Source organism: Saccostrea echinata, unplaced genomic scaffold (genome assembly GCF_033153115.1).
Source record: "Saccostrea echinata isolate AGI-Se365-2 ecotype Australia unplaced genomic scaffold, CSIRO_AGI_Sech_v1 ptg000019l, whole genome shotgun sequence".
NCBI lineage: Eukaryota > Metazoa > Mollusca > Bivalvia > Ostreida > Ostreidae > Saccostrea > Saccostrea echinata.
In genome coordinates, this window is record NW_026889768.1 from 3,537,796 (window position 1) to 3,561,857 (window position 24,062).

The 24,062-nt window shown below is 33.6% G+C and overlaps 2 protein-coding genes across 2 annotated transcripts; one reads left to right on the top strand and one right to left on the bottom strand.

Annotated features, from left to right (window-relative positions):
- Positions 1 to 1,339: 1,339 nt before the first annotated feature.
- On the bottom strand, positions 1,340 to 8,044 carry LOC133189584 (cytochrome b-c1 complex subunit 2, mitochondrial-like). Its single transcript, XM_061324963.1, has 14 exons — positions 7,890 to 8,044; positions 7,251 to 7,301; positions 6,818 to 6,976; positions 5,674 to 5,738; positions 5,423 to 5,479; positions 4,772 to 4,896; positions 4,507 to 4,604; positions 3,374 to 3,653; positions 3,189 to 3,252; positions 2,852 to 2,993; positions 2,585 to 2,665; positions 2,291 to 2,364; positions 1,873 to 2,014; positions 1,340 to 1,521 (listed from the first exon to the last, which is right to left on the bottom strand). The coding sequence occupies exons 1-14, from the start codon at positions 7,929 to 7,931 to the stop codon at positions 1,435 to 1,437; spliced, it is 1,467 nt and encodes a 488-aa protein (XP_061180947.1). The 5' UTR covers positions 7,932 to 8,044; the 3' UTR covers positions 1,340 to 1,434.
- A 2,322-nt stretch (positions 8,045 to 10,366) lies between these two features.
- LOC133189680 (uncharacterized) lies at positions 10,367 to 19,917 on the top strand. The gene is made up of 9 exons (XM_061325079.1): positions 10,367 to 10,429; positions 10,777 to 10,879; positions 11,448 to 11,463; positions 11,902 to 11,991; positions 12,354 to 12,412; positions 15,756 to 15,908; positions 17,607 to 17,657; positions 19,220 to 19,301; positions 19,407 to 19,917. The coding sequence occupies exons 1-9, from the start codon at positions 10,367 to 10,369 to the stop codon at positions 19,915 to 19,917; spliced, it is 1,128 nt and encodes a 375-aa protein (XP_061181063.1).
- Positions 19,918 to 24,062: the final 4,145 nt, after the last annotated feature.

Here is a 24,062-nt window from a genome sequence, read left to right on the forward strand (position 1 = left end):
AAAGATTTTATTTCATTTTCGTTGCACAGCTGATCGAAATAATGCATGATGAATCTGTATTTAATTTGCTCGTGGTATTCTATATACACACTTCAGAAAAAAAGAGATGTGTACTTGCATCATTTTTGTGATGACAGAGTGTTTACTTATGGCCACCGGGACGTTCCCTGAAGATATGAAACGTGATCCTATTCCAATATTCCGACCTCAGGACCGGAAGTCGAACTTGTGTCCTGTTTCCGTGAACTCTTGTGTTTTGCAGCATCATACCCATGTTACAAAAAATTAAAGAACGTCATACCCAAAGTTAAATACTGCTTTATATATTTAAGGCAAAATATTTCCGATATTATTAAAATATTAGACGGTAATGTCACTGTCTAAAAGTACACAGGAAAGTGCCGTTGCAATACGAGATCTTGCAGCCTCGACACTACCATATCGACATTTTCTGGCCCCAGGACCATGACATAGACAGCTTAAGTTAATTTCTTTATTAAAATCGTAAGATTTTTATTGTCATTGAAAACTCTATCTTTGCAGATAACAGCACTTTGGTCATGCAATTTGAATAATATCTTGATTGGAAAGTTTGACTTTACATCATTCCAATACATTACATATAGTTTTTGACTTGAGCTTAAGACGTTTGATCATCCTGTTAAAGGACTGGCCCAAGGATCATGAAAAAGACATTTCAATCATCTATAGAGTGTTTAATACTTGTTAATCGAATTCTTAATCAGCTTATATATACTTGTCTATATTTCTGATTTTCCTTCATCTCTGTAAACAGCGTCAAAGCTCTGCTCGTCCGATTGGAAAATTCGTCTTACAACACAAACTGCTATATTGTGTTACCTTGTATTATATGCTATGGAATAGAAAATTATTACAGAAACACTTTGGATATTACAGATGCTATCCACAAAAAGATTTACATGAACTTCTTTATATACATTAGTGGTGTCGTATACAATTGTATCCTTTTGAATATCAGTAAAGCTGAACTGTGAACGAGAACTGGAGAAGTAGTTGTGACGATGAAGAGGAGATACATGTATTTCAATAAAGGCTGTTAAAGATGTTTGCTGTTTTAATTCACCAATTATACTTGAAAATGTATTGCAATTGGGGGGGTAGGGAGGGAGATTTGAAAGATGAGTATGGCACACATATTGCTTCAAGGAGACGGACAATAAATTCTGCAAAGTTTGTAACTGGATACTCCATCAACTGTACACAGGAGAACATTTAACTACATTGTTAATAAGATGAATATTTAGAAGGACAGAAAGAGTGTAAAACATTATAGATCATTGATCAAAAACACTGTACACCTTTTTGGAAAATAATTTATTTTTCATGACTTCAAAAGAAAAACGATACTGATATTCAGTTAATATTGTCTCAATGTTTCTGTTATCACAATGATCACTCTAGTTCTTGTAACACAGGTGTGTTACTTATGTTCCCCACAGCTGAGGCCGTAGATGGACTCGCTTTCATTTTCTCTGCAAACTGAAAGTAAAAAGAAAAAAAAGAATTATTTTTCTGGGATGCTGATTATCTATTAAAAAAAAAGTTAAGACAGCTAATTAAAACAATAACATATATTTATCTGAACATTTTAACTTTGTTCAAAATCTACAGTTTATAAATATTGCTATGATTAGATATATAAAATGTAGAATAATGTAGATAAAATCATCTCCAACACATTATGATTCATATATGCCTTGATTTTCTTTTAAACTATACATATGTTTATAATGAGACTTGCAAGTTTAGATTTTTTAACAATTTTGTGGTTGATTAATTTCTATCATTCATAACATATTTATGCTCTATACCATTTTTTGAATTTCCTACCTTAACAACATCTTGTCGGCTGATCTGGTCAATTGATGAGAATATAGAGTTAAAATCCAGGGCTTTTCCTCTTGTTCCTACTTCATATATCAAGTTAGCATCCTTCTCAGCATAGAAAGCATAGGCTGATTTTAATTTATTTCTGAAAAAGACACAATGAGGTTTGACAATGACTGCAATTCACAGCAGCAGCAACTTTTTATCACCTGTTTAGCACATTAAATTACACTTACAAACTATAAAACAAGAATCTTCATTTTGAAGCATGAAGGCATCTGAAGACACAACAACAATGCCACTTACAACATATGAAATGATAATCTTAAACTGTTTTTGCTATAGCTGGAGAAAAAACCAAGCTATGTATCTACTGTATTTTGTAAACTTTTGATTTTTTTTTTTGGATAAAGACACCTACTTAGCATCTTCTACGTCCTTGGCTGCCACATCTTTGACTGTCTGGTTAAAGACTTTGTTAGCTGCTTCTATTGACTGCAAATATATGTAGACATAGGTTAAACTAAGAATAATAAAGTAACAAAGTAAAAGATAAAGAGTGAGAGAGGGAGAAATGAAATACGAATAAATGAAATGAAGATATTTAATTAAGAGCTGGTTTTTAACACTTTCTGTGTGCTTTATTCAATTAAAACATGTTTAACCAATCACTGTTTCATGTCATTATAATTGTTGATCGTTAACATTTTCTAACCTTCCTCATGTCCTCTCCATGGCCCTTCACAGCATAACCAAACAATCCTGAGTCACTGAAGTTTATGTTGATGGCAGATGCCTGCAATTAAATTTAAGGACTTTGAATGCAAAGAATATAGCTAGAATTTGGAAATAAATCAACAGAACATACAGTTAATTTTTTGAGCTGAGTATGATCCAGTATTTTTTTTTTAATCTCTTAGTAATTTGTCTCACATGTAAAATAAACTTGTTGCTTAGTTCCTGGAGACAGGTTTATACTTACTGAACAGTTGTTGTTGCTGGCTTCAGCAACTGCTGTGCTGAGTTTGTTGCTGCCTCCACCTGATCCGTATTTGATCTGGATTCCGGTTCCTAAGATCATCTGGAGTATTCCAGAGGCCAGCAGTTCCTTCTCATTGTTGAAGCTGAAATTAATCGTTAATTAGCTGAAATAAATGACAAATGCTTCAAAGAAACGATCAGCATGATACAATTTCTATATTGTCCTATTGAAGTTTTAGTCTTCAACTGAATTTTACGTAAACGAGCAGTATTCAACAGAAAAACATATTCCAAGATCTCTCATGTATTTGAAAGGTAACTCATTAGTGGTATCTTACCTAACCCCTTCCTTAGCAAAGAGAAAAGTAGCATCAGGTGTTTTTGTTCGGGTGCGAAGTTCACCTAAAGATGTTCAAAGTTATTTCATGACTTAGCATGGAGAAAGAAATGAAGCCAAGGGCAATAACCAGAAAATAAAAAGAACTCATAAAATGTGTTCTTTTATGTAACCACAAAATCATACCTCCATAGTATTTAGCAGGTAATTGTGGGATTTTGAAAATATCATCCATGTCTACAATTTCTACCTCCGACTTCTTGGGAACAGAGAGGGCAAGATCAGATTCCCCATAATCAAACGAGACACGCCCTTGAGGGTTTTGTAACAGATCCAGCACTTCTTCATAGACTTGATCCAGTGTTTCTAGGGGTTCTACAAATTTTTCCAGAAGATTCTGCTGCATGCCTGTGCCGACTACCATCATGTCCTCCCCTCTAAAGTGGTCAATCATGAAATACTTCATCTGAAATAACAAATGGTCAGTTTGATTCATTATACAGTTAATTGGCATGCTGTTAAATAAAGATTTCTTACATCAAATGAATGAGGTCAAGTTTAAATCTTAAAAGATTTTTACACAGTTAACTGTTATAAATGAGAATAGCTAAAAAAGATCTGTTTTTAGTCAATGTACCAGGTAGCTGCATCCTTGAGGTAATTTTTGGGCCATTTAGGCCTACAGATATCATACTTCAATATACAACAGACATAGCTTTGTTTTAAACAGTATTAAGATTAATGAGGATTTAATAACTGCACTCATTTCATTTATTTAGACATGTATTGAATTATGTCAGCAAACAAATCTACTGAATTCTCTATGCACAAACTAAACCTGTAAACATGTTAATACATTTGGCTGTTAGGCCTAATTCTATTTAGCGACTTTCACAGAAAGCATCTTATGCTTAATCAGAAAGTGGCTTCTGCTAAATCAAGTACATTTCTGAATGTTTTGTGAATATATACATTGAACTGTATTAAAATTATATTCATATAAAGCTCATTTAGAAAGCGCTAAATCAAATCTACTCTAATTTGTTGAAAAATCAATTAATTTCAGTCATATATTGTGCATGTCAAATGAAATGCATTTACATTATCCTATAATTGTCTTTCTCAAAACAATTGTTTGACCTTTAACCTAGTCAATTGTTTGACCTTTAACCTAGTCAACTGTTTGACCTTTAACCTTTAAGCTATTCAATTGTTTGACTTTTAACCTTTAAGCTACTCAATTGTTTGAAAAATTATAAACAAATGGCCAATTTCTCTGTAGTCTGTGTACTTTGAAACATGTTCAGTGTGGGTCTTACCATATCACCATCAACATTGCCAACCATAGAGTCAGGACAGTATACAGAGTTCCCAAGATTGTACCTGTATGCAGCTTTGTGCAGATCTTCAAAAGCCACTGTAACACAAAACATTATATTATCAAAACATCAAATAAATTTGCAATTCATCAATCACAAAAATATTCAGGATTAATGTCCATACATCGCTAATACCATAGTAAGAAGATTAATGGTATCTGTATACAGAGTTTACATTAAGTAAACAGAAAAAGAGAATACAAACTCTGGTCATTATTAGCTTTGTACTGGGCCAGATCTTCTACCACACGCCATTCACAGGGCTTCAAGTACCACTTCTCAAAAGTGGGCTTTGTCAAAATGGCACCCAAGTAATTCACAAACCCTTCTCTGTGAGAATATAAATTTGATGGCTCTCTTTAATCAGAATAAGAAAACTTGTTGCACATTTACATAACTTGTTGTACATTCAAGCATTACTTTATGATGTCAGCAGGCTTAAAATTGAAAAAAAGAACTTTAAAGCTATATATGGCGTATCTGAGCTAAAAAAATAAAAATACGAGATCGAGTGTAGAACATGATAATTGTTTTTTACATTGAAATAAAAATTTTCACCGATTTTGAACTTGAATATCTTTGAAAAGCAATTGATTTATATTGTGTAATTTACAGGAAAGTCCTATCTTTATATAAAGTAATAAAACAAATAGAAAGATCCTTTTAATTTTAGTTAGTCTGAACTTATCAAATATATGCCATATATGACTTTAACATTAACATTAGTTAGTGCAGACTTTCATTTATTGAAAGGGTTTATAAAAACTAACAAAAACACCAAATCAAAATATCACTTTATAAACATATACATGTAAATGATAAGAGAGAACTATGTTATCCAAAAAGTCCTACTTACAACTCTGATGTCGGACCCTCTATTGTATAAATCATATGCTCTCTTGTGGTCTGAACACTATTGTAAATAAATAAAACGTGCTCAGTTGTAGATTCCTCCTGTTACATGATAACTTTTAAGACTTTAGAAATATTTCTTTTACAGCTTTCTCTAATACATCTAGAAGAATTCTTTGACTTCTTATAATAGCAGCATAACATTATTCTAAATCTAATTGACTTAGACAAACCCAAACTAGCATTTGTATTTACCTTAAGTTGCCACCTGCTTCGTCTATGTTTTTTATAAGTTTAAACCCGGAGAAAGGTCCTGTGTTCTAAAAAGATAGACAAAAGATACAAGTAGAATCCTTTTTCACAGGACTATGAATTTCTCTGCACTCTATGATTACTGAGATCAATAATTATGTTGAAATTGATTTTACACAGGCAAAAGTGGCTTACAAAAATTTTATATGAAATTCACATGAATTTCCTGTGAATTCTTTGCACGAGAAAGAGACGAAAAACAAGACGTGAAATTTATGTGAAAACTTCAAGGCATTTTGACATTACTTTCATATGAATTTTACATGAAGAACATATCGCATAAATATTGTGGAAAGAAAACTTCACATGAAAGTTCTAAAAAAAAATATGTGAATATCATACAAATTTATTCACATGATATTTGCATGAAAAAAATATTTATATAATTTCACATGATTTTCACATAATTTTCAAATAAAAAGATAATCGCATGAATATCATGTAAGCCACTTTTCCTTGTGATATAATTATTTTAACAATGCCTGAGTGTACATGTAAACTTTTATTGTCAGTAACATGTCCCAAAGAGCAGAAGAGCCTTCATACTTTTGTTGCCCCATGCACAAGTCTATAAATTTCTCAGTGTTTAGGAAGTATCAATCCAAAGCTTCATATGGATACTAAATAATGAGTTATCTTCCCATGTATTTGGATCCTCTTAAATACAATATATATGCATCATGAACAAGAGGCCCATGGGCCACAATGCTCTTATGACTCACCTATAGCTTGTTGTTCTTCATCAGCAGATTTCCCCCCCCCCCCCCCCCCCCCTTACACATTCCTATGTAAAACTCTGATCACATATTGTGGCCTTGTGTGTCATGATTTGAACAAAATTTAAATACACAATATGAGGTGGCTTTCATTTAAGAAATGAACAATGTTGTTTCAGTGTACATGGTGTTATGAACAACATTAGCTCTGCAGACATATTCAATGATGTCTGTGAACAATTTACAGGTGACAGATGGATGCTGGACACCCTTCAATTACAAAAGCTCACTAAGCCTTCGGCTCAGGTGAGTTAAAAACCTTAAGGTGTATATCCATGTCCAATGCAAATTTTAACATACATAGAACTTACACTGAGAGCAGTTGCTCTGAGGTAATGTGATACTCCTAGTTGATAAGGTGACTCATATCTAGATCCAGCTTTCAAGAAGAAGGACACCTGTCCAATGGAGGAGTTGGTGTTGATGTTGTCAAGTGTGGTCACTTGGATGTTATTTCCCAAAGTTGTCAGCTGTGCAAAGGACAGACCATATGCTACTTAAATGAGCTTCAGTTTTGCAACAGTTTTGTTTTTACACATTTTTTCTTGATAAAATGACTTCAAGAAATAAATATGCATTAAAATTCACTGGTACTGAAAGATTATTAAAAGAGATGGAGAAAAGTGCAATTTGAGTAAAAGTGGGTAACTAAAATTAATGCTACAAACAGTATTTCTACTTAACTGAAAAATTTGCATATATTTTTATGAAAATATGGAAAGTAATAATGAACTTTGTACATACTTTTGAGTTTTCTGTACGTGCAAGTGGTGCCAAAGTTCCATAATGCCTTCCCTAAAAAATATAAAACATTTTACTATATTAAAACCCATAGAGCATTTAACTGAAATATTGTTCCTCTGCATGACAATATTTTAGTCCTGTTTCTGAAATATTCTCATCATCTGAGGACTAGCATATGCCTGCTGTAAAAACGGAATGCATGACCTTACTGGTGAAAGTTATTTGTTGTTTCATTTGCTCCAGTAAATTCTCTCGATTACTAGTCTTTACCCTATTATGTAATATTTATAAAACTGACCTTCTCCTTAAATTTCGAACTTAAATTCCAATCTTATTTGCAAATAAACAATTTTAATTTAAAAAAAATCATCGTAAATAGCACAGGAAATTCGAACTAAGTAACAAATACGCATTTAATTTCCCACCAAAAGCCGGCTTACGCTTTTTATCAGATAATTTACGTGTATCACTAAGTTAAACAACCAAATCAACCTCTTCAATCTCTGATTATACAAAATATTTCGTCTCTGTTCCAGTGAAGGTCGCAAAGGGCAATAACCCTTATCTAAAAAACTACTAAAACCATATTAACTTTAATTTTCTTTGCATTTCTACGTTCATATGAAAGAACAATCATACCCTCAAATAACGGACAGCTGATCTACTTATATTCAAAGCCATGGTGTTTTCTAAAGCGATGTAACCCGACCAGCCGACCGGTCAAGACATCAAGCTTGAAAGGAAGTCCAACTTTATTTCGTTTGCCGAACCCGATGTCTAAAGCTGGATGCTAGACCAAAGCACTGAAAGTACTGGAATTCGCTCCATGACTGACACAGAGGTAAAACGATAGATCTATAGGAAACACTCACAATAGAAAATTCTTGGTTTCAACACTTTTACAATATCTCTTCTAATTTGCACAATCTGTATTTCTTCTACTCTTTGGTAAATCACCGTAAAATACACGTGTGGATAAAGCGTGGGAAATTGTGGACTAAGTATTTAATGCATTAGTGATTCTATATGGAATAAAAAAGAGGTTTCCGTGGGGACTGGACCCATGCGGTAAAATCTTGTATGTCATCTTTTTTCCACCGAGACCAACACATACTTTCATAACAGGTGATGGAATTTAAATTGACCCTTGGTGCAGCACTTTTAAGGCGTACGTACTTGGAAGAAAACAGATGAAGGCACAATCTAATTAAACTTAGATGTTAGATCCGCTCCCATACTCGCTACACTAATTTAGTGTAGCGAGTATGCGAGCGGATCTAAAATCTAATCTAATTTTAATTAGATTGGGGAATACAGAGGTGCATAAATAAAAACCTTTTAGAACTGATTTTATTCTTGTAAAGAATGTGATAAACTGTGTACTGCATGAATGTCATATACCAATATCGAAAGTGCATAGTACCCTTATTAAAAATAAAATTTTAATTCATAAATTGTTTCCTCATTACTTGTAGTCTCTGGAAAGCGCTGCTACTTTAAATAGAAGTCCCATTTTATTGGCTTAAATTCCAAGTATAAAATGGGACTCCAGCTGCAATACGCGTGATCTTTACCAAGTATATTTATGTGTTTATTAAGAAAATTTCGATTTTACGAAAGCAGCAGCACTTTTTAAGCTAAGGAACATTTCCATTATCTATATTTTAAAAAAAGCCAAGATTTATTAAGTGTATGCTCTTGCCAAAAGGTGATTTAACGAGGTAACTCGATATTTAACATGCCATATCCCTGTTCATAATATAAATTCAATATGCTTTCTTGATAAGAAACAAGGAATATGCATTGGTATTAATGGTACATTGAGCACCTGTGAATAATATTCCTTTTACTAATAATTTCATTTTTATTGTGAAAAAATTACTTGATCTGCCTCTCACTGCAATAAAATGCATCAAATTTTGCCATGATGATGTCGATCACGTTGACAAGTGCGTTGTGATCAATTACTTGTTTTTACCTTCCTGTGCGGTAAAACTAACGACAAAAATGAATGCAGTGGCGAGTTTTAATGCAGTTTAGTACTCTTATACAGTTTGAAATCGCAAATTATTTCATTTTCTGGTATTATAAGGAATGTTATTTTGTTTTGATGTCACAGTAAAATTCCCATACGAAATAGCGCCCGTCTCTTTATGTAGCCTTAACAATGATGCGGATGAACTGGATTTCAAATATCTCGACAGCTGGTAGGAAATTATCAGGTCGAACACCCTTCTCACCTTCAGGAAAACCACGCGGATATAACTGCTTGAAACATCAGCACATTGTATGAAGCTGGGAGGACCACCCAAGTAGCATGAGAGCTTAGAAACTATAACATCTCTATCTTAGGACTAGAGAGACAAGATGACAGGAGACAGACTAGCTGAATTTAACATAGGAGAAAAACTGTTGTATTCTGGGCATAGAGATGAAGGTGCCCATCACATGCATATGGATAGCGTGGCCCTCATGCGTTCCCCAGTTGCACAATATACTCTCATCGGCTGGGAAATTATCAGTGCACCTATCATCACAGCCAAATTTGCCACTAAGAGTAAAAGTCATCCAGTGTTATGGTCCTACCAACAAAACAAACGAAGACAAAACGTTTGACGTAATAGGCAAAAAGTCTTAGGCAAAATAATCTTAATGGGTGATTTAAATGCTAAGATGGGATCGAACAACAATGACTTCAAAGATGTAATGGAAACACACAGACTGAGAGAAATGAATAAAAATGGCGAGTGCATTGCAAACTTGTGTGCATTGAACCACCTGGAAGAAGGAGGCAACGTTTTCCGCCATAAGAGGATACACAAGGCAACATGGATATTCCAAGACTATGTCAAAGAAAATCAAATTGACCATCTCTGCATCAGTCAGAAGTTTAGAAGGTCGTTTTGCGACGTACGGATGATGACTGGTGCGGATGTGACATTCGATCAACATTTTGTAGATACGTCAGCAAGACTGAGACTGAACAAGTATTCTATCATCAAAAATTCTGTCACACAGTTAAATGTGGACCTGCCTAGAAGCAGGAATATACAGATTTCCTTCCAGCTCAGTCTGTGAAATAAGTTTCAGCCACTAGAGTTGAGAGGGAGGGAGAAATGGATATTGAGTCACATTGGCAGCAAACCAAGAGGACGTACTGGCTGGACAATTGTGAAGAGGTCCTGGGCAGAAAGAAAGCGCGTCATCAACCTGGCATCATAAGGAGTGGATAACTATCACTGCCCTGCAAAAGCTGGAGGTGAGAAAATCAAAACCTTTCTTATACAAGCAGAACAAGAGCAGAGAAAGCGAAGAAAGAGGAATACACGGCACCTGACTGACAGAGAAGTGAAGGTCAATATCTGAAAGGATAAAAGGAAACACATTGACAGCTTAGCAAAGCAGACAGAAGATGTAGCAGGACAGGGAAACATTGGTGACAAAGAAGCTGGTGGACAAGTTCCATCAGACCGACTAACCTGTAAAAGATAAAGATGAAATCTCACTTGCAACAAATGATTAACAGCTCAAGCGATGGGCAGAGCATTTCGACAATGTCTTAAATCGACCAGTCCCTGAACCACCCACCAGACATCAACCAGAAAAGGCAGAATTGCCAGTCAGCATTGGTAAACCATCAAAAGCAGAATAACAAAAGCTCTTATGTCCTCGAGGAATGGGGAAAGCAGCACGGTCTGATGAGATACGGACAGTAGCTATTAAAGTTTGACATGTTAAGAAAAGTTATAATGTGCATTGTTAAGGCATAGTGGATCCTTACAGCACATAACCAAAAAATCTACATCTTTGCATACTTTGAAGATAAACTGTCAAAAATATTGAGCGAAGCCCCGTAATAAGGAAAAATATGATATAGTATGGGGAGATGATCATTTTTGCCTCCTTTGTTGTGTACGTGCTATATCATGGAAAACATTTTTTTTTTACAATACATAAATTGTGGAGATTTTGCATGAAATACATTTTAACGTTACTTGTGATTGAAATGTCATAGAGAATTATTTTGATTGAGACTTAAAAAAAATCACTTTCTTAGTCTGTCGATCCAATGGTGTTTTCTCAGCGTTTTTGCCTTTTTTGATTTACTTAAATCTAAAGAAACAAAGAAGATAACAACATCTGAATTTTTGAGGGACTGAAAAGAGGACTAACTTAACTTTTTTTTTTTTCATTCAGGCTGGAAGAAATCTGAGTACATTTACATGTAGTACTTTTGCATAAGATAAATCCCTCGTTCAACGAAACTGTTTAAATCTCATTGCAATTTTTGTTGCTGAAGTCAGACAAGTCTTCTTGGGAAGTTATTATCTATAGGTTATGGATTACTTTGGGAAAAAATATACGTAACGTAAGGAGGTTTGGACCATGTTATGTTTTCATGGATGTTTGGAAAGGCACGAACGTACACCAAGAGTGATTCCTAGTTTTTTTGTCAAAGTTTTAAAACTCCACGATTCCAATATGAGGAAACAATCTATTTCATTCGAGTTAAATAAGATAGAAGGAAATAAAAACATTATATGAAGGAAATGTACACCGTCATTTGATATACATATATACGTGATTTTCAACAACTGTAACAGTTATGAATGGATGTTAATTTTAAAGAAATGTATTTTCTTTGTCAAAGCACTAGTAAGAGTTTATTTCGCCTTTGGTTTGTCGGTTTTTTAAATTTTAGTTTCTCACAAAAACCTCAAGGACAATGTCCAAACCAAGGGTATGTAATTTTTTACTTTGTGATTTTTAGTATTTATTCATTAAAAAACAAAACTTTTTATTATTATCTTTAAGAAACAAGGAATGATTCAAGCTACATTAGATTAATCGAATGATTTGTAAAAAGAAAGTGCTTTAAAGAACGTAGATTTTTTTAATCATTTAAATTGTGTAAGTTTTGAGACGTTAGGCTGTAGATATGGTAAACAGGGCAAATAAGTTGTTAATCAAAATGTCATCTGTTTCTACAGATAGAGTGTAAAGAATATATCTTATTTGCATTTCATAAAAAGCAGCATACAGGCATTTGCTTCACTTTAAAAAATGTTTGAAGAATGTCTAACCTTTTTTTCCCCATTGTAGAAATCCTGCAACACTGTCTTGTTGCCTGAACTACCTAAACATAGGCGGAGAATGTATAGGTAACGGTCTTTTATCATAAAGAGAGAACTAAACATAGGCGAAGAATATTTAGGTAGCAGTCTCTCATATACATAGAACTAAACAAAGGCGGAGAATATATAGGTAACTGTCTCTTGTCATATAGAGAGATAGATAAAACTTAGACATAGGCGGAGAATGTATAAGTTACGATATCATCATATGGAGTGAACACTTTTAAGACCCCTATGTCTTATAGGAATAAAAAAGTGCAATATTTGAAAAACAGATCTTTTAGGAAAGTCATAATTGTAGAAACATAAACAACAAATAAATACCATTGAAGAAGGTAATATTTGAATTCTAATCCTACGACGACATATGTTAAAAAATAAATCGATGTATGAATTGGTATATATTTTTGACTGATTTTAGTTGTAAATGATGCATATATAAATCTCTGAATTATGAAAAAGTTTCTATGATGTTGGAATTTCTTGATATTTTGCCTTTACTCTTATAAATCTATTCATTTTTAAAAATAGTATAGGACATAATTAAGAAAGACCGAATGAAAAATTAAATTTTATGCATTTTTCTTAAATAAGCATAGTTTTATTTGTTATTTTTTTCATGAATTTTGAAAAAAAATTGTGTTTGTGGCATTCATCCTTTTTAAGTTGGTGAAGAAATAACTCACACGTGCAGTTTTTCTTCAATTTTTATGTTGGTTTTGTTTTGAAAAGAAAGTACACATTTTAATCAGATTTAGCTAAAGCTAAAGCTACTCTCTCTTACCCCTCCTGTTGATTAAGTGAACATGCGGAATAAATTTTGATTTGGTGAGAATACGCATTCAACTCTCCCTCTTTCTTCAACACTCAGGCAGACGGGTACATTTGTTTTGACATCATCTTTGAACTGGGAAATGTTAACAGCTTGTGACTTGTCATTTAAAATCAACAAATCGCTAAAATCATTCTGATTCTTCAAACAAGTACTCTCTGAAGTTTAAAATATATAAGGATACTGAGCTCCTCATTGCCAATATTATCTATGTAGCCTTTGGAGACCTGGTCTTCCAACAGTCTGTTGGAAAATCTCATAAACACAAATTGTGATCTTTTACTAGTATTTGTATCTCATGAAGCAGAATTTAGTCAAAAAGTTTCACACGAGACGAAGAATCAGTCTTGTTTAAATTCAGCATTTCACAGATTTTTATGGTCAATATGATGTCCTTTTTAGCTCACCTGAGCCGAAGGCTCAAGTGAGCTTTTCTGATCGAAATTTGTCGTTGTCTGTCGTCGTTGTTGTCGTCGGCGTCGGCGTAGTTGTCGTTGTAAACTTTTCACAATTTCATCTTCTTCTCCAGAACTACTGGGCCAATTTCAACCAAACTTGGCACAGAGTAGCCTTGGGTAAACGGGATTCAAGTTCATTCAAATGAAGGGCCACGCCCTCTTCCAAGGGGAGAAAATAAATTAGTGAAAAATTAATGGCATCATTCAAAAATCTTCTTCTCAAGAACCACTGGGCCAGGAAAGATGAAAATCATATGGAATCATCCTGAGGTAGTGTAGATTCAAGTTTGTTCAAATCATGACCCCTGGGGGTAGGGTGGGGCAACAATTGACGATCAATGTTTTGCATAGGAATATATAGTAAAAAATCTTTAAAAATCTTCTTCTCAAGAATAGCAAAGCTATGATTGGTCTTATTTATATGGAAGCATCCTCAGGTGGTGTAGATTCAAGTTTGTACAATTCATGACCCCCTGGGGTTGGGTGGGGCCACAAAGGGGGCGATCAACGTTATACATAGGAATATATAGGATGAATCTTTAAAAAAAATCTTCTTCTCAAGAACAGCAAAGCCATGAATGGTAATATTTTGGTGGAAGCATCCTTAGGTGGTATAGATTCAGGTTTGTTCAAATCATGACCCCCGGGGGTAGGGTGGGCCACAATGGACGATCAAAGTTTTACATAGGAATATATAGGAAAAATCTTTAAATATCTTCTTCTCAAAAACCACTGAGCCAGGAAAGATGAAACACTTGTGGAATCATCCATAGGTAGTGTAGATTCAAATTTTTTCAAACCATGACCCCCGGGGGTAGGGTGGGGCCAACAATGGAGGATCAAAGTTTTGCATAGAAATATAAAGCCAAAATCTTTAAAAATATTCTCCTCAAGAACTACAAAGCCATGATTGGTAATATTTATATGGAAGCATCCTCAGGTGGTGTAATTTCAAATTTGTTCAAATCATGACCCCTTAAGGATAGGTTGGGGCCACAATGGAGGATCAATGTTTTGCATAGGAATATATAGCAAAAATCTTTAAAAATCTTCTTCTCAAGAACAACAAAGCATTTATATGGAAGCATCTTAAGGTGGTGTAGATTCAAGTTTGTTCAAATCATGACCCCCTGGATTAGGGTGGGGCCACAATGGACGATCAAAGTTTTACATAAGGATATATAGGAAAAATCTTCTCAAGAACAGCAAAGCCATGATTGGTTATTAACTATTCAGAAGTATCCTAAGGTAGTGTAGATTCATGTTTGATAAAAATCATGACCCCCAGCTTGGGATAGGGTGGGGCCACAATTGATGATTAAAGTTATACATAGGAATACATAGGAATTTTTTTTTAATATCTTCTTCTCAAGAACAGCAAAGCTATGATTGGACATATTTATATGGAAGCATCCTCAGATAGTGTAGATTCAGATTTGTTCAAATCCTGACCCCCAAGGGTAGGGTGGGACCATATGTTCAAACTTATGGGGGAAAAGTCACAGTCAAAGAAATATGTAAGCATCTTTAGTTAGATTCAATTTTGTTCAAATCATACCCACCCCCCTTTTACGGGTAAGTCGGAACTCGGCATTAAAGCTTTTCAATACTGAACTGATTTTTGCTTTTTTCCTAGCCTCAGTACTCAGGTCAGCGATGTGGCCCATGGGCCTCTTGTTAGCAATTAGGTTGGGTCGAATTATGACTGATATCTCATACCAATTGTTATTAAGCAGTTGTTTTCAAAATCTTCATAGGCACCTAATCTTACAGTATTTTTGTCTGTATTGTTTATAGGATTTTTGAGGTAAGTCATTGTCATTGTTATCTTCAATACTTCATATTAAAAGAAATGGTCGTGATAAGCAGTTGTGGAGGTCAGGGTAGTGTTGTAATTTAAGTACCTTCTAAATTTCAAGTTCAAATGGTCATTAAATAACTAGAAACAGGATAATTCGACTTTGATTTGATGCACATCTTGCATTAAAACAGAATAAAGTTGATTTTTTCCACGATATATTTGCGATTCGTACTGAGAAAACAGTACAGGGCGTTTTTATTACTTTATTTATACATGTAGCCTGCCAGTCTGGGACTATGGGGATCAACTGCTCCAAAATCTGTCCTGATGGCTTTTATGGTCAGTTTTGCCTGAAGAAATGTAATTGTGATCACACACAACGCTGTAGTAAGGCCAGAGGATGTGTGTGTAAGGGAGATAACTGCCCAAGCGGTAGGTTTTCCAAAGTACATTATATCTAGAGAGTAAATTGAATAAAGGAAATAAATAATTAATTCAAGTTATTATATTATATTAATACAGACTTTATATACTGATACGGAAACATGAATTATCATAATTAATCATAATTAATTGAATGATCTAATAGCTGTCTCTCGAGTTTTAAAACATTTATCAAATGTGGTAAAAGGAGGGTGCACTATGGTTACTAGGAAGTGAATTGGAATATATATATATATAATTTAATTTTGTTTGTATTCTAGCCTCTGATTGGTTAATATCCAAAAAGGAACACAAATTATTTCTGTATAACCTGGTTTGGTATGGGGACACCCCCCCCCCCCCCCCTGACAACCAGCTGAATCGTCTGTATCCATGCAATCCTCTCATCTCCAGTCCTCGGGATTCATGGAAAATTCTAGATTTAATAAATGTACCTTTAGCTTCAAACAGTAACTCGGATCTTACCACATGTAAACAAAAAACATGGCTGCTAGGACTATGTATCAGTTTTTACCTCCCCTTGCTTCCCATCACTTCCGTTACTAGGGTTGTATTATTGAGCGGCAAATTTGAACTAATAAAAAGCAACGAAATTTTACACCCACAGTTGTTTAATGATTTTAGAATTAAATTATAAGGAATGACTCTAATTCTTGGCCAAATTATTCGAGTATAACCTGGTTTGGGTCAGTTTACGCTGTTTTATAATCCGCTTCGCGGATTATAAAGCGTAAACTGACCCAAACCAGGTTATACTCGAATAATTTGGCCAAGAATTAGAGTCATTCCTAAAATAAATAAATAAATAAATATATATATATATATATATATATATATATATATATATATATATATATATATATATATATATATATATATAATTCAGAAGTAGTTAAAAGATGATGTCACACAGTAAAAATAATCATAAAAGAAAAAGAAAATGCAAAGTTTCCAAATTTCATTTAACACAAGCGCTTTCTGGATTTAACAATCCTTCTTCAGGTGTACATACTTTGAACTGATTTGTTTTGCTTGGTAACGTTAACTATGACGTCATGACGTCATGAGTGTCTTTGCAGGGAAGGAATAAATCCATGACGTCATAGTATAACGTAAAAGTTCGGGAAAATTGAATTGGACAATAAATCATGATTTTCTCAGTCTCAATAAACAAAGTATTTAAGAAATTAATTATGCAAGAAAGACATGAACTTATCAAAAAATTAATGTTTGTTCAGTTTTGGTGAAAATAGATTTATGAAGTAGTTCTCTTTCACTATTCTCATTACGGCTGAATCGTTCCTAAGTTTATAAAATGGAAACTATATATATATATATATATATATATATATATATATATATATATATATATATATATATATATATATATATATATATATATATATGAACATATTTTATTGTTAATTTATACAATGGGATTGAGCATAAGTTTAATTAAATCTTAATTCGCCTTTTCTCTATAGACATGTATTATCATATACTTTTGGACTGAAAAACTTTCATCATATACACACATTATGTTTAACTATTAATAAAACAATGATTTTTATTCAAATCCTTAATGCTTATATCAAGATTTTGAAGTATTTTATCATGACGATTTTATTTCAATTAAAATGGAAACCTGTGTTTCATTACATCTCTTAGTATATGTGTTTTTCACAGAGACCGATACATTCAATGAATTCAGGAAAGTTCAGTGCAAATCAAACGAAGGTAAGTGCTATATTTTACATTCATACCCGTCTTACTTTACAATGAGACAAGGGCTTGATGACGCCTTCCAAAAATAATGTGCGAGGGTCGTTCAGTAAGTAATGCAAAAAGTCACCTAAAATAAGAAAAGCACGAGAATCAATTTCTTATTGTTTTTAATCCCCCAAAGCAATCCCTGTTAACCTATAGACATGTCTATAGTCTTTGTTCCCATGACCAGAACACCTCAGCATCCTCATCTTTAATGATGCTCAAAAGACACTGATGGATAGCACTTCCCAATGACATCCCTGAAATTGTAAAGTCCTCAAAGTGACAGATCTAGCGATTGCAGGGGATAACTTAGCTCTGTAAACTCTCCTTTCTTTACAATTTCCTTTGTTTCTTTATGCTAAATTGCATCGGCGTTGTCAAGTACAGGAAAATTACCCTGAGGACCAGTTTTTGGACTTTCCTTACAGAAAACCTGCTTAACTTTCCTCAGTGAAATTGTTACAAAAAAGTTATCCTTGATGGTCCTTCCTTTGGGTGTATATACATGCAATTCTGGACATCTTGAGTAAAAGGAAGACCTGTGTAAGACATATTTGGAGCCATTGTTTCCCTTTGCAATACATAGACAACAGGTTTCTCCTTGATTCCTCATTATTATCTTTGATATTCATTTTGGGCTATAAAGAGTGCACCCATGTTTCGTCATCCATTACCCAGGTTTATCATATCTTCTTTTCATAAAATGTTTATTTGTTATTAGACTATTGGCACATGATTTCTCTTTCCATCTGTAAGGAAAAAAGGCACCCATCTAATAGAAATATCTTTAGCTTCATTTCCTTTTTCAGAACTCTTATAAACTGTTGCGGTGATGAAATGTTTAGTGTCTTAGCAATGTCTTTCAATGTAAATCTGGCATTTTGCAGATAACATGTAGGTCACAGCATCGATAATTTAATGTCCCTACAGATTTCGATCGACCAGTCCGACTGTGATCTTTTAACTCTCCTTTTTCTACTTTTGAATTTCTTAATCCATCTGATATCAAAGCATATCTTTCATATGGGTTCTTCAGTGATTTTTATAATGTAGCACAGTTTTCACATACGCCATTATTTTTATCTTCTTGGCAGACATCATTTTTAAACAGCTTTCAGTTCAGTGTAGTGACCATGCTTACTTTACAAGTGAATGTCTTTGCGAAGATAGCAGGAAAAAGCATGCAGTTTTCGGTGATTAAGAGTCCTTTAATAGAACTTTTCGACTGTAAAAAAAATCAAATACTTCAACATTTTGTCTGATAAACCGTATTACTTATTGAACGACCCTTTTATTATACAGGAAAAAGTTAACATTTTTCCTACAGCTAGTTGCGACGCTGCTGCGATCATGTCGCTTGCTTATCCCTTGTGTTTAATTTTTATATGCCTTGGATTTTTCTCTTGCCTATAGTTTAAACTTTAACTTTTATTTACAAGTTGTCAACTGCTTTAATCGTTATAGGTTTTTTCTTTGGTTATTAACAACTGCTTTAATTGTTACGGGGTTTTTCATTGTTTTGTTTACAGCTGCTTTAATTGTAATGGGTCTCATTATTGGTTTGCTTCTAATATTCATAATACCAGTAACAGTACAGCTCTACAGACTAAAGCACAAACGGTACGATAACCTTTGGTATTTTAAGTAGTAAACATTTTGCCTCAGTTTAATTTTCATTTATAATCTAGATCCGTATGATTTTTCATTTTGATACAGCAACACAACAAGACCAGTACATGCTTACATGGAAACAGATTTAAAAACAGAAAGTAAACATTTGCATTCTTACGAAGCTATGAAAAGAAACGACCTTAAAGTGACAAAAGATGATGAAATGGAACATTACATAGAGCCAAAAATCATGACAAGAACACGTGACGAACACTATTTAGAACCAGCGCAGACTTCTGGAACACAAAGAAAGAATACTGGACACAAACAAGGATGCACTGGAATTTATAACACAAATTATTCAAAAATAAATGAAGCAGACATTATGACTGAATTACCACATAAAGTTGGTTCTGTGCAACCAAAAATCATGAAATCGACCCCTGGGGTGTCATCAAATAAGGGATATGAACACTCTTACCTGGGCATGACTAGTAAGCCAAAGGGAACTAACCTAGAGGTCATAGGTACAAAACAACCGAAATTACAGTCAAACCACAACACATCGGACTATGTCGACGCAGATCCACTGAATCAGGAAGAACTGTACGAATGAAGACAAGTCTAACATTTCATAAAGGAAGTTACTTACGAATAAAAACAATCTTATACAAACTACGCACTGATACATGCGTTATCAATAATTGTGATCGGCTTTGGCTGATCACAGTTGATTCTTAGTGAGGCATCAGGCAAATGTAACTATTTGCGCACACATGTCCCGACGGACTACTTTGTTTATTTTTTACTGAAAGCTTAGTTTAAATTTATCGTAAAATGTACTAAGGAAATTGTATTTACTTTGAGATGCAAACCTTTAACATACAGTTACATGGTAAATTAACTTACGTTCTTTTTACAGCGCGAAAATTTCGTTAACTTCCGAAACGGAAACCCTTTAGAATAAAATTTATTCTTTCAGAATATTTGAAATTACAAAATTTTACCAAAATTAAATAACATTAAAAACAATTTATACTAACATTCCCCACGATTAATTAAAGTCCAGGTTTTTTGACATCACAGACAGCTGATTTTTTAATGAAAACGGAACTCGTAAATTTATATACCTTGTCACTGGTCATTAGCAAAATTATTTTGTTAAAAACATTCTGATTGTACGCACAAGTACTCCGAAGTTGATATTAAAAAGATGTTTGAATTTCTGATTGACAGTCCCTAGGTATAGTTTTTGGATATCAAGAATCTGTCGGAATTACCATGGATACTAATTGTGCCCCATTATTAGCAGACCTATATTTGTATGATCTTTGACCTATCTTTCAAATGAAGCAGAATTTATTTAAAGAAACTTCTATATGAAAAAAAAGAAGTCTCTTGCTGTGGCCTTCAATCCAACATTTAGATATACATGTATTTATCAGTTAACAATATTCATTTTCATTCCTACGTTGATTGATATATCCATTTGAACTCGAAATAAAAAATACCACAGAGTTTGACACACACGTTTCATATTTGGATTTTTTCCTAGGAAAAGACGTTAATGGTAATCTAACAACAAAACGTGATGATTTCAACTTTTCAATCGTCAATATCTTCAATTTAACTTTTCCATCATTTCAATAAATAATGTCTTGGTATTTCACACTTTTCATATTCGTGTTTGTTCGGTATACCATGAAAACACACACTAGTTTATCCAAATACCCGCTGTATACTAGTACTCTGAATAAGATTTCGGAGAGTACACGTTTAATTTCAAGAACTACGATAATTGCACACCTGTAAACCTAAAGAATGTATTTTAGAAATATTCGTAGACTTATTTCAATCATCAAATTCCCTTACTTATGCAGCAATGTACCTTCATCACCTGCATACGGGGTTTATATATCTCAGATGATTCAATACGCAAGAGGATGCTCTACGTATGTACAATTTCTAAAACGAGGTAAATTATTGACAAAGAAGTTGATGAAACAAGAATATCAGCAGTCTCGTTTAAAGCCATCATTTTGTAAGTTTTATGGTCGATAGAATGACCTTGTCAGCAAATACAATTTATCATTGAGTCAAATGCTGACTGACGTTTTTCATACTAATTGTTAGGCCATTATTTACACACTGAATTGTCGATGGATTTTTCCGTTATTTCCCGATCATGACAAGGAGCACACTGCGGGTGTGACCGGTCGGCAGCGGATGCTTACTCCTCCATGGCACCTGATCCCACCTCTGATGTTTTGGAGGTCCGTGTTTGCTCTGCTCCTATTTTGTAATGTTTAATGGACTTTTGAGCATGAGTATTGTTCGTTATCTCCATATATTTCATTCCAAAGACAAACTAACTAATGAAAAATGTGAAGATAACGAATAGTGATCGATCTTAAATAAAATACAAACGATACAAATCTGTGAACAGGGCATAAAACACGGATTCCCCGAAATTCCAGAGGTGGAATCAGGCGTCAGGGAGGAGTAGGCACCTTCTGTCTAATCTATATATTTTATCGATATAAATCATGTATTACATGTAATAAATCAAATAAGAAATTTGTCTCTAGAAAACGAAGCAAATCAGAAGATTTAGCCGTTTGAAAATTGTGTAATGTGTTTTGTTTTGTTTTTTTGAATGTCAAAAGTAATAATACTGTATAAATTGATTGGGCTTTATTTTGCAAAATAAAAAGACGTTAACATTTTATGTAACAACAAAGCTTTATGATAAACGTGATGACTTCAACCTTTCTATTGTCATCTTCCCTTATTTATGTAGCAATATACCAATATCACTCGATATGGAATTGTTCCGATACACAAGAATATACTCTACATACGATACGAACAATTTCTAGAACGAGGCAAGCTATTGACAAATCAGATGATAAAAGGATATTAACAGTCCTGTTTAAAGTAAACCTTTCCATGATCCATACAATGACCTTAGCAAATACAATCTATCGTCAAGTCGATTGTTGACTGACGTTTTTCATACAAACTGCTACACCATTATTTTCACACTGAATTGTCTACGAATTTTCCATTTGCCCGATCATGACAATGAGCACACGCGGGTTTGACCGGTCGACAGGGGATGCTTACTCCTCCATAGCACCTGATCCCACCTCTGATGTTTTTTAGAGGTCAGTGTTTGCTCTGCTCCTATTTTGTATTGTTTTATTGTTATTTGTATTGTATTGTTTGAGCTTGAATACTATTCGTCATCTCCATATTCCATATAAATCGACGCAATTTCATATTGACGTCAAAAGTGGTCGACGTTTTCAACTCGTTGAGGTTTGGAAAAAACCCCCAAACATTTCATGGCTTTAATACTTAAGTACCCAAATAATTGTTAAAAATCAGTCACGACTGTAAATATAAGTAATAAGGTATCATTTTAAAACTTTTATCGGGATTTTAATACAGGTTGGTCCTTGATCAAATCTACCATAAAGCCCTTTGGGCTTTGTGGGATTTCATCACATGACCAATCCGTATTTACATCCCGATAAAAGTTTTAAAATATTACATTATTTTTTTTAAAAAATGACAAACGACACGAGTTGTCAATTTTTCGGTCGCCCTGACTCTTCAAATAGAAAAGAAAAGGTGTGAATATCTGAAATAAGCAAAGGAATTTAAAAAACAACAACAACAAAGAAATATCTCTACTACTAAGCTATTTTAAACATTATATTAAATATTCATATTAATAACTATCAACATTCAAATAAAAGACTTTATATATATAGGGAGTCGGAATTTCTATTTATTTTGCAACATATTTTCTCAAGTTATTTTTTTATTGTACAAGAATACTTCATGTACCCGCTATAAGGCGTTAGCTTGGAATATTCAACGCCTGCTTACACAAACAATGGTTTAAACATTTACAACCACTTTATGCTTGGTTTTTGTATAACAATTACTTTATTTTCTTAATTTCAATAATGTTTTTCATCCATGTAATAAATAATTGTTTTTGAGCTTTATAGAGCACACAATAAACGCAACATGAAATATGGAACATTTGAATCTCTCCTTCTTTTGCTAAGTTTGATAAGAATGAATTTTAGGTGTTTCAAAGATTTTTAATTTTTTTTTTCTAAATTTACGACTCATCTTGTCATACATAACCCTTATCTTTGTTATATACCTATAGTTAGACTGAGTATAAATCGAAAAAAAAAACAAGAGGTGTGATTGATATAACTATTATATCTTGACAAAATTGTAGTTGTCTCATTGTAAAATTTCTTTAACAGGACAATTCATAGTAAATGTATATCTAGACCAATATTGTATGGAAAATTTTGTTAAAACATAACCGTGCCTAAGAAACTGCTTGCTGGATGAGTGGCTAGGTTCTTTGTCAAGTAACAGTGAGCTTTACTTAACTAGCTAAACATTTAAGAACGCGTCTAGTTTGACCCATTTTTAGAAAACATTAACCTTGACCATAACTTTGAATGGTTGATGCTTGGGCTTTCATATTTAACAGGTATATCCATTGACACAAGTCCTTTCTTTGGGTAACAATATTTTTGATCTCTTGACTTTGACCTTGGTGTTTGACTTACATTTGAGAAAATTTAACCTTTGCCATGAGCTGCCATACGGGGGCATCCGTGTTCCACAAACACATCTTGTTTCAAATTGAAATAAAGGCTTTACTGAAGAAAACAATTGTACATTGCCAAAAATCAATCATTGCAAAAGAAGGAAGTATTCGGT

What these genes read in the sequence shown, in the direction of transcription:
- LOC133189584 (XM_061324963.1), bottom strand. Translation starts at nt 7,931, where the DNA reads ATGGCTTTGAATATAAGTAGATCAGCTGTCCGTTATTTGAGG. An exon ending in CAGCTGTCCGTTATTTGAGG is followed by an intron (nt 7,302 to 7,889) that starts GTATGATTGTTC and finishes TATATTTTTTAG; the next exon opens with GGAAGGCATTATGGAACTTT. An exon ending in GAAGCAGGTGGCAACTTAAG is followed by an intron (nt 5,480 to 5,673) that starts GTAAATACAAAT and finishes TATTTACAATAG; the next exon opens with TGTTCAGACCACAAGAGAGC.
- LOC133189680 (XM_061325079.1), top strand. Translation starts at nt 10,367, where the DNA reads ATGGATATTGAGTCACATTGGCAGCAAACCAAGAGGACGTACTGGCTG. An exon ending in GGCTGGACAATTGTGAAGAG is followed by an intron (nt 10,430 to 10,776) that starts GTCCTGGGCAGA and finishes AATGATTAACAG; the next exon opens with CTCAAGCGATGGGCAGAGCA. An exon ending in GGGAGATAACTGCCCAAGCG is followed by an intron (nt 15,909 to 17,606) that starts GTAGGTTTTCCA and finishes TGTTTTTCACAG; the next exon opens with AGACCGATACATTCAATGAA.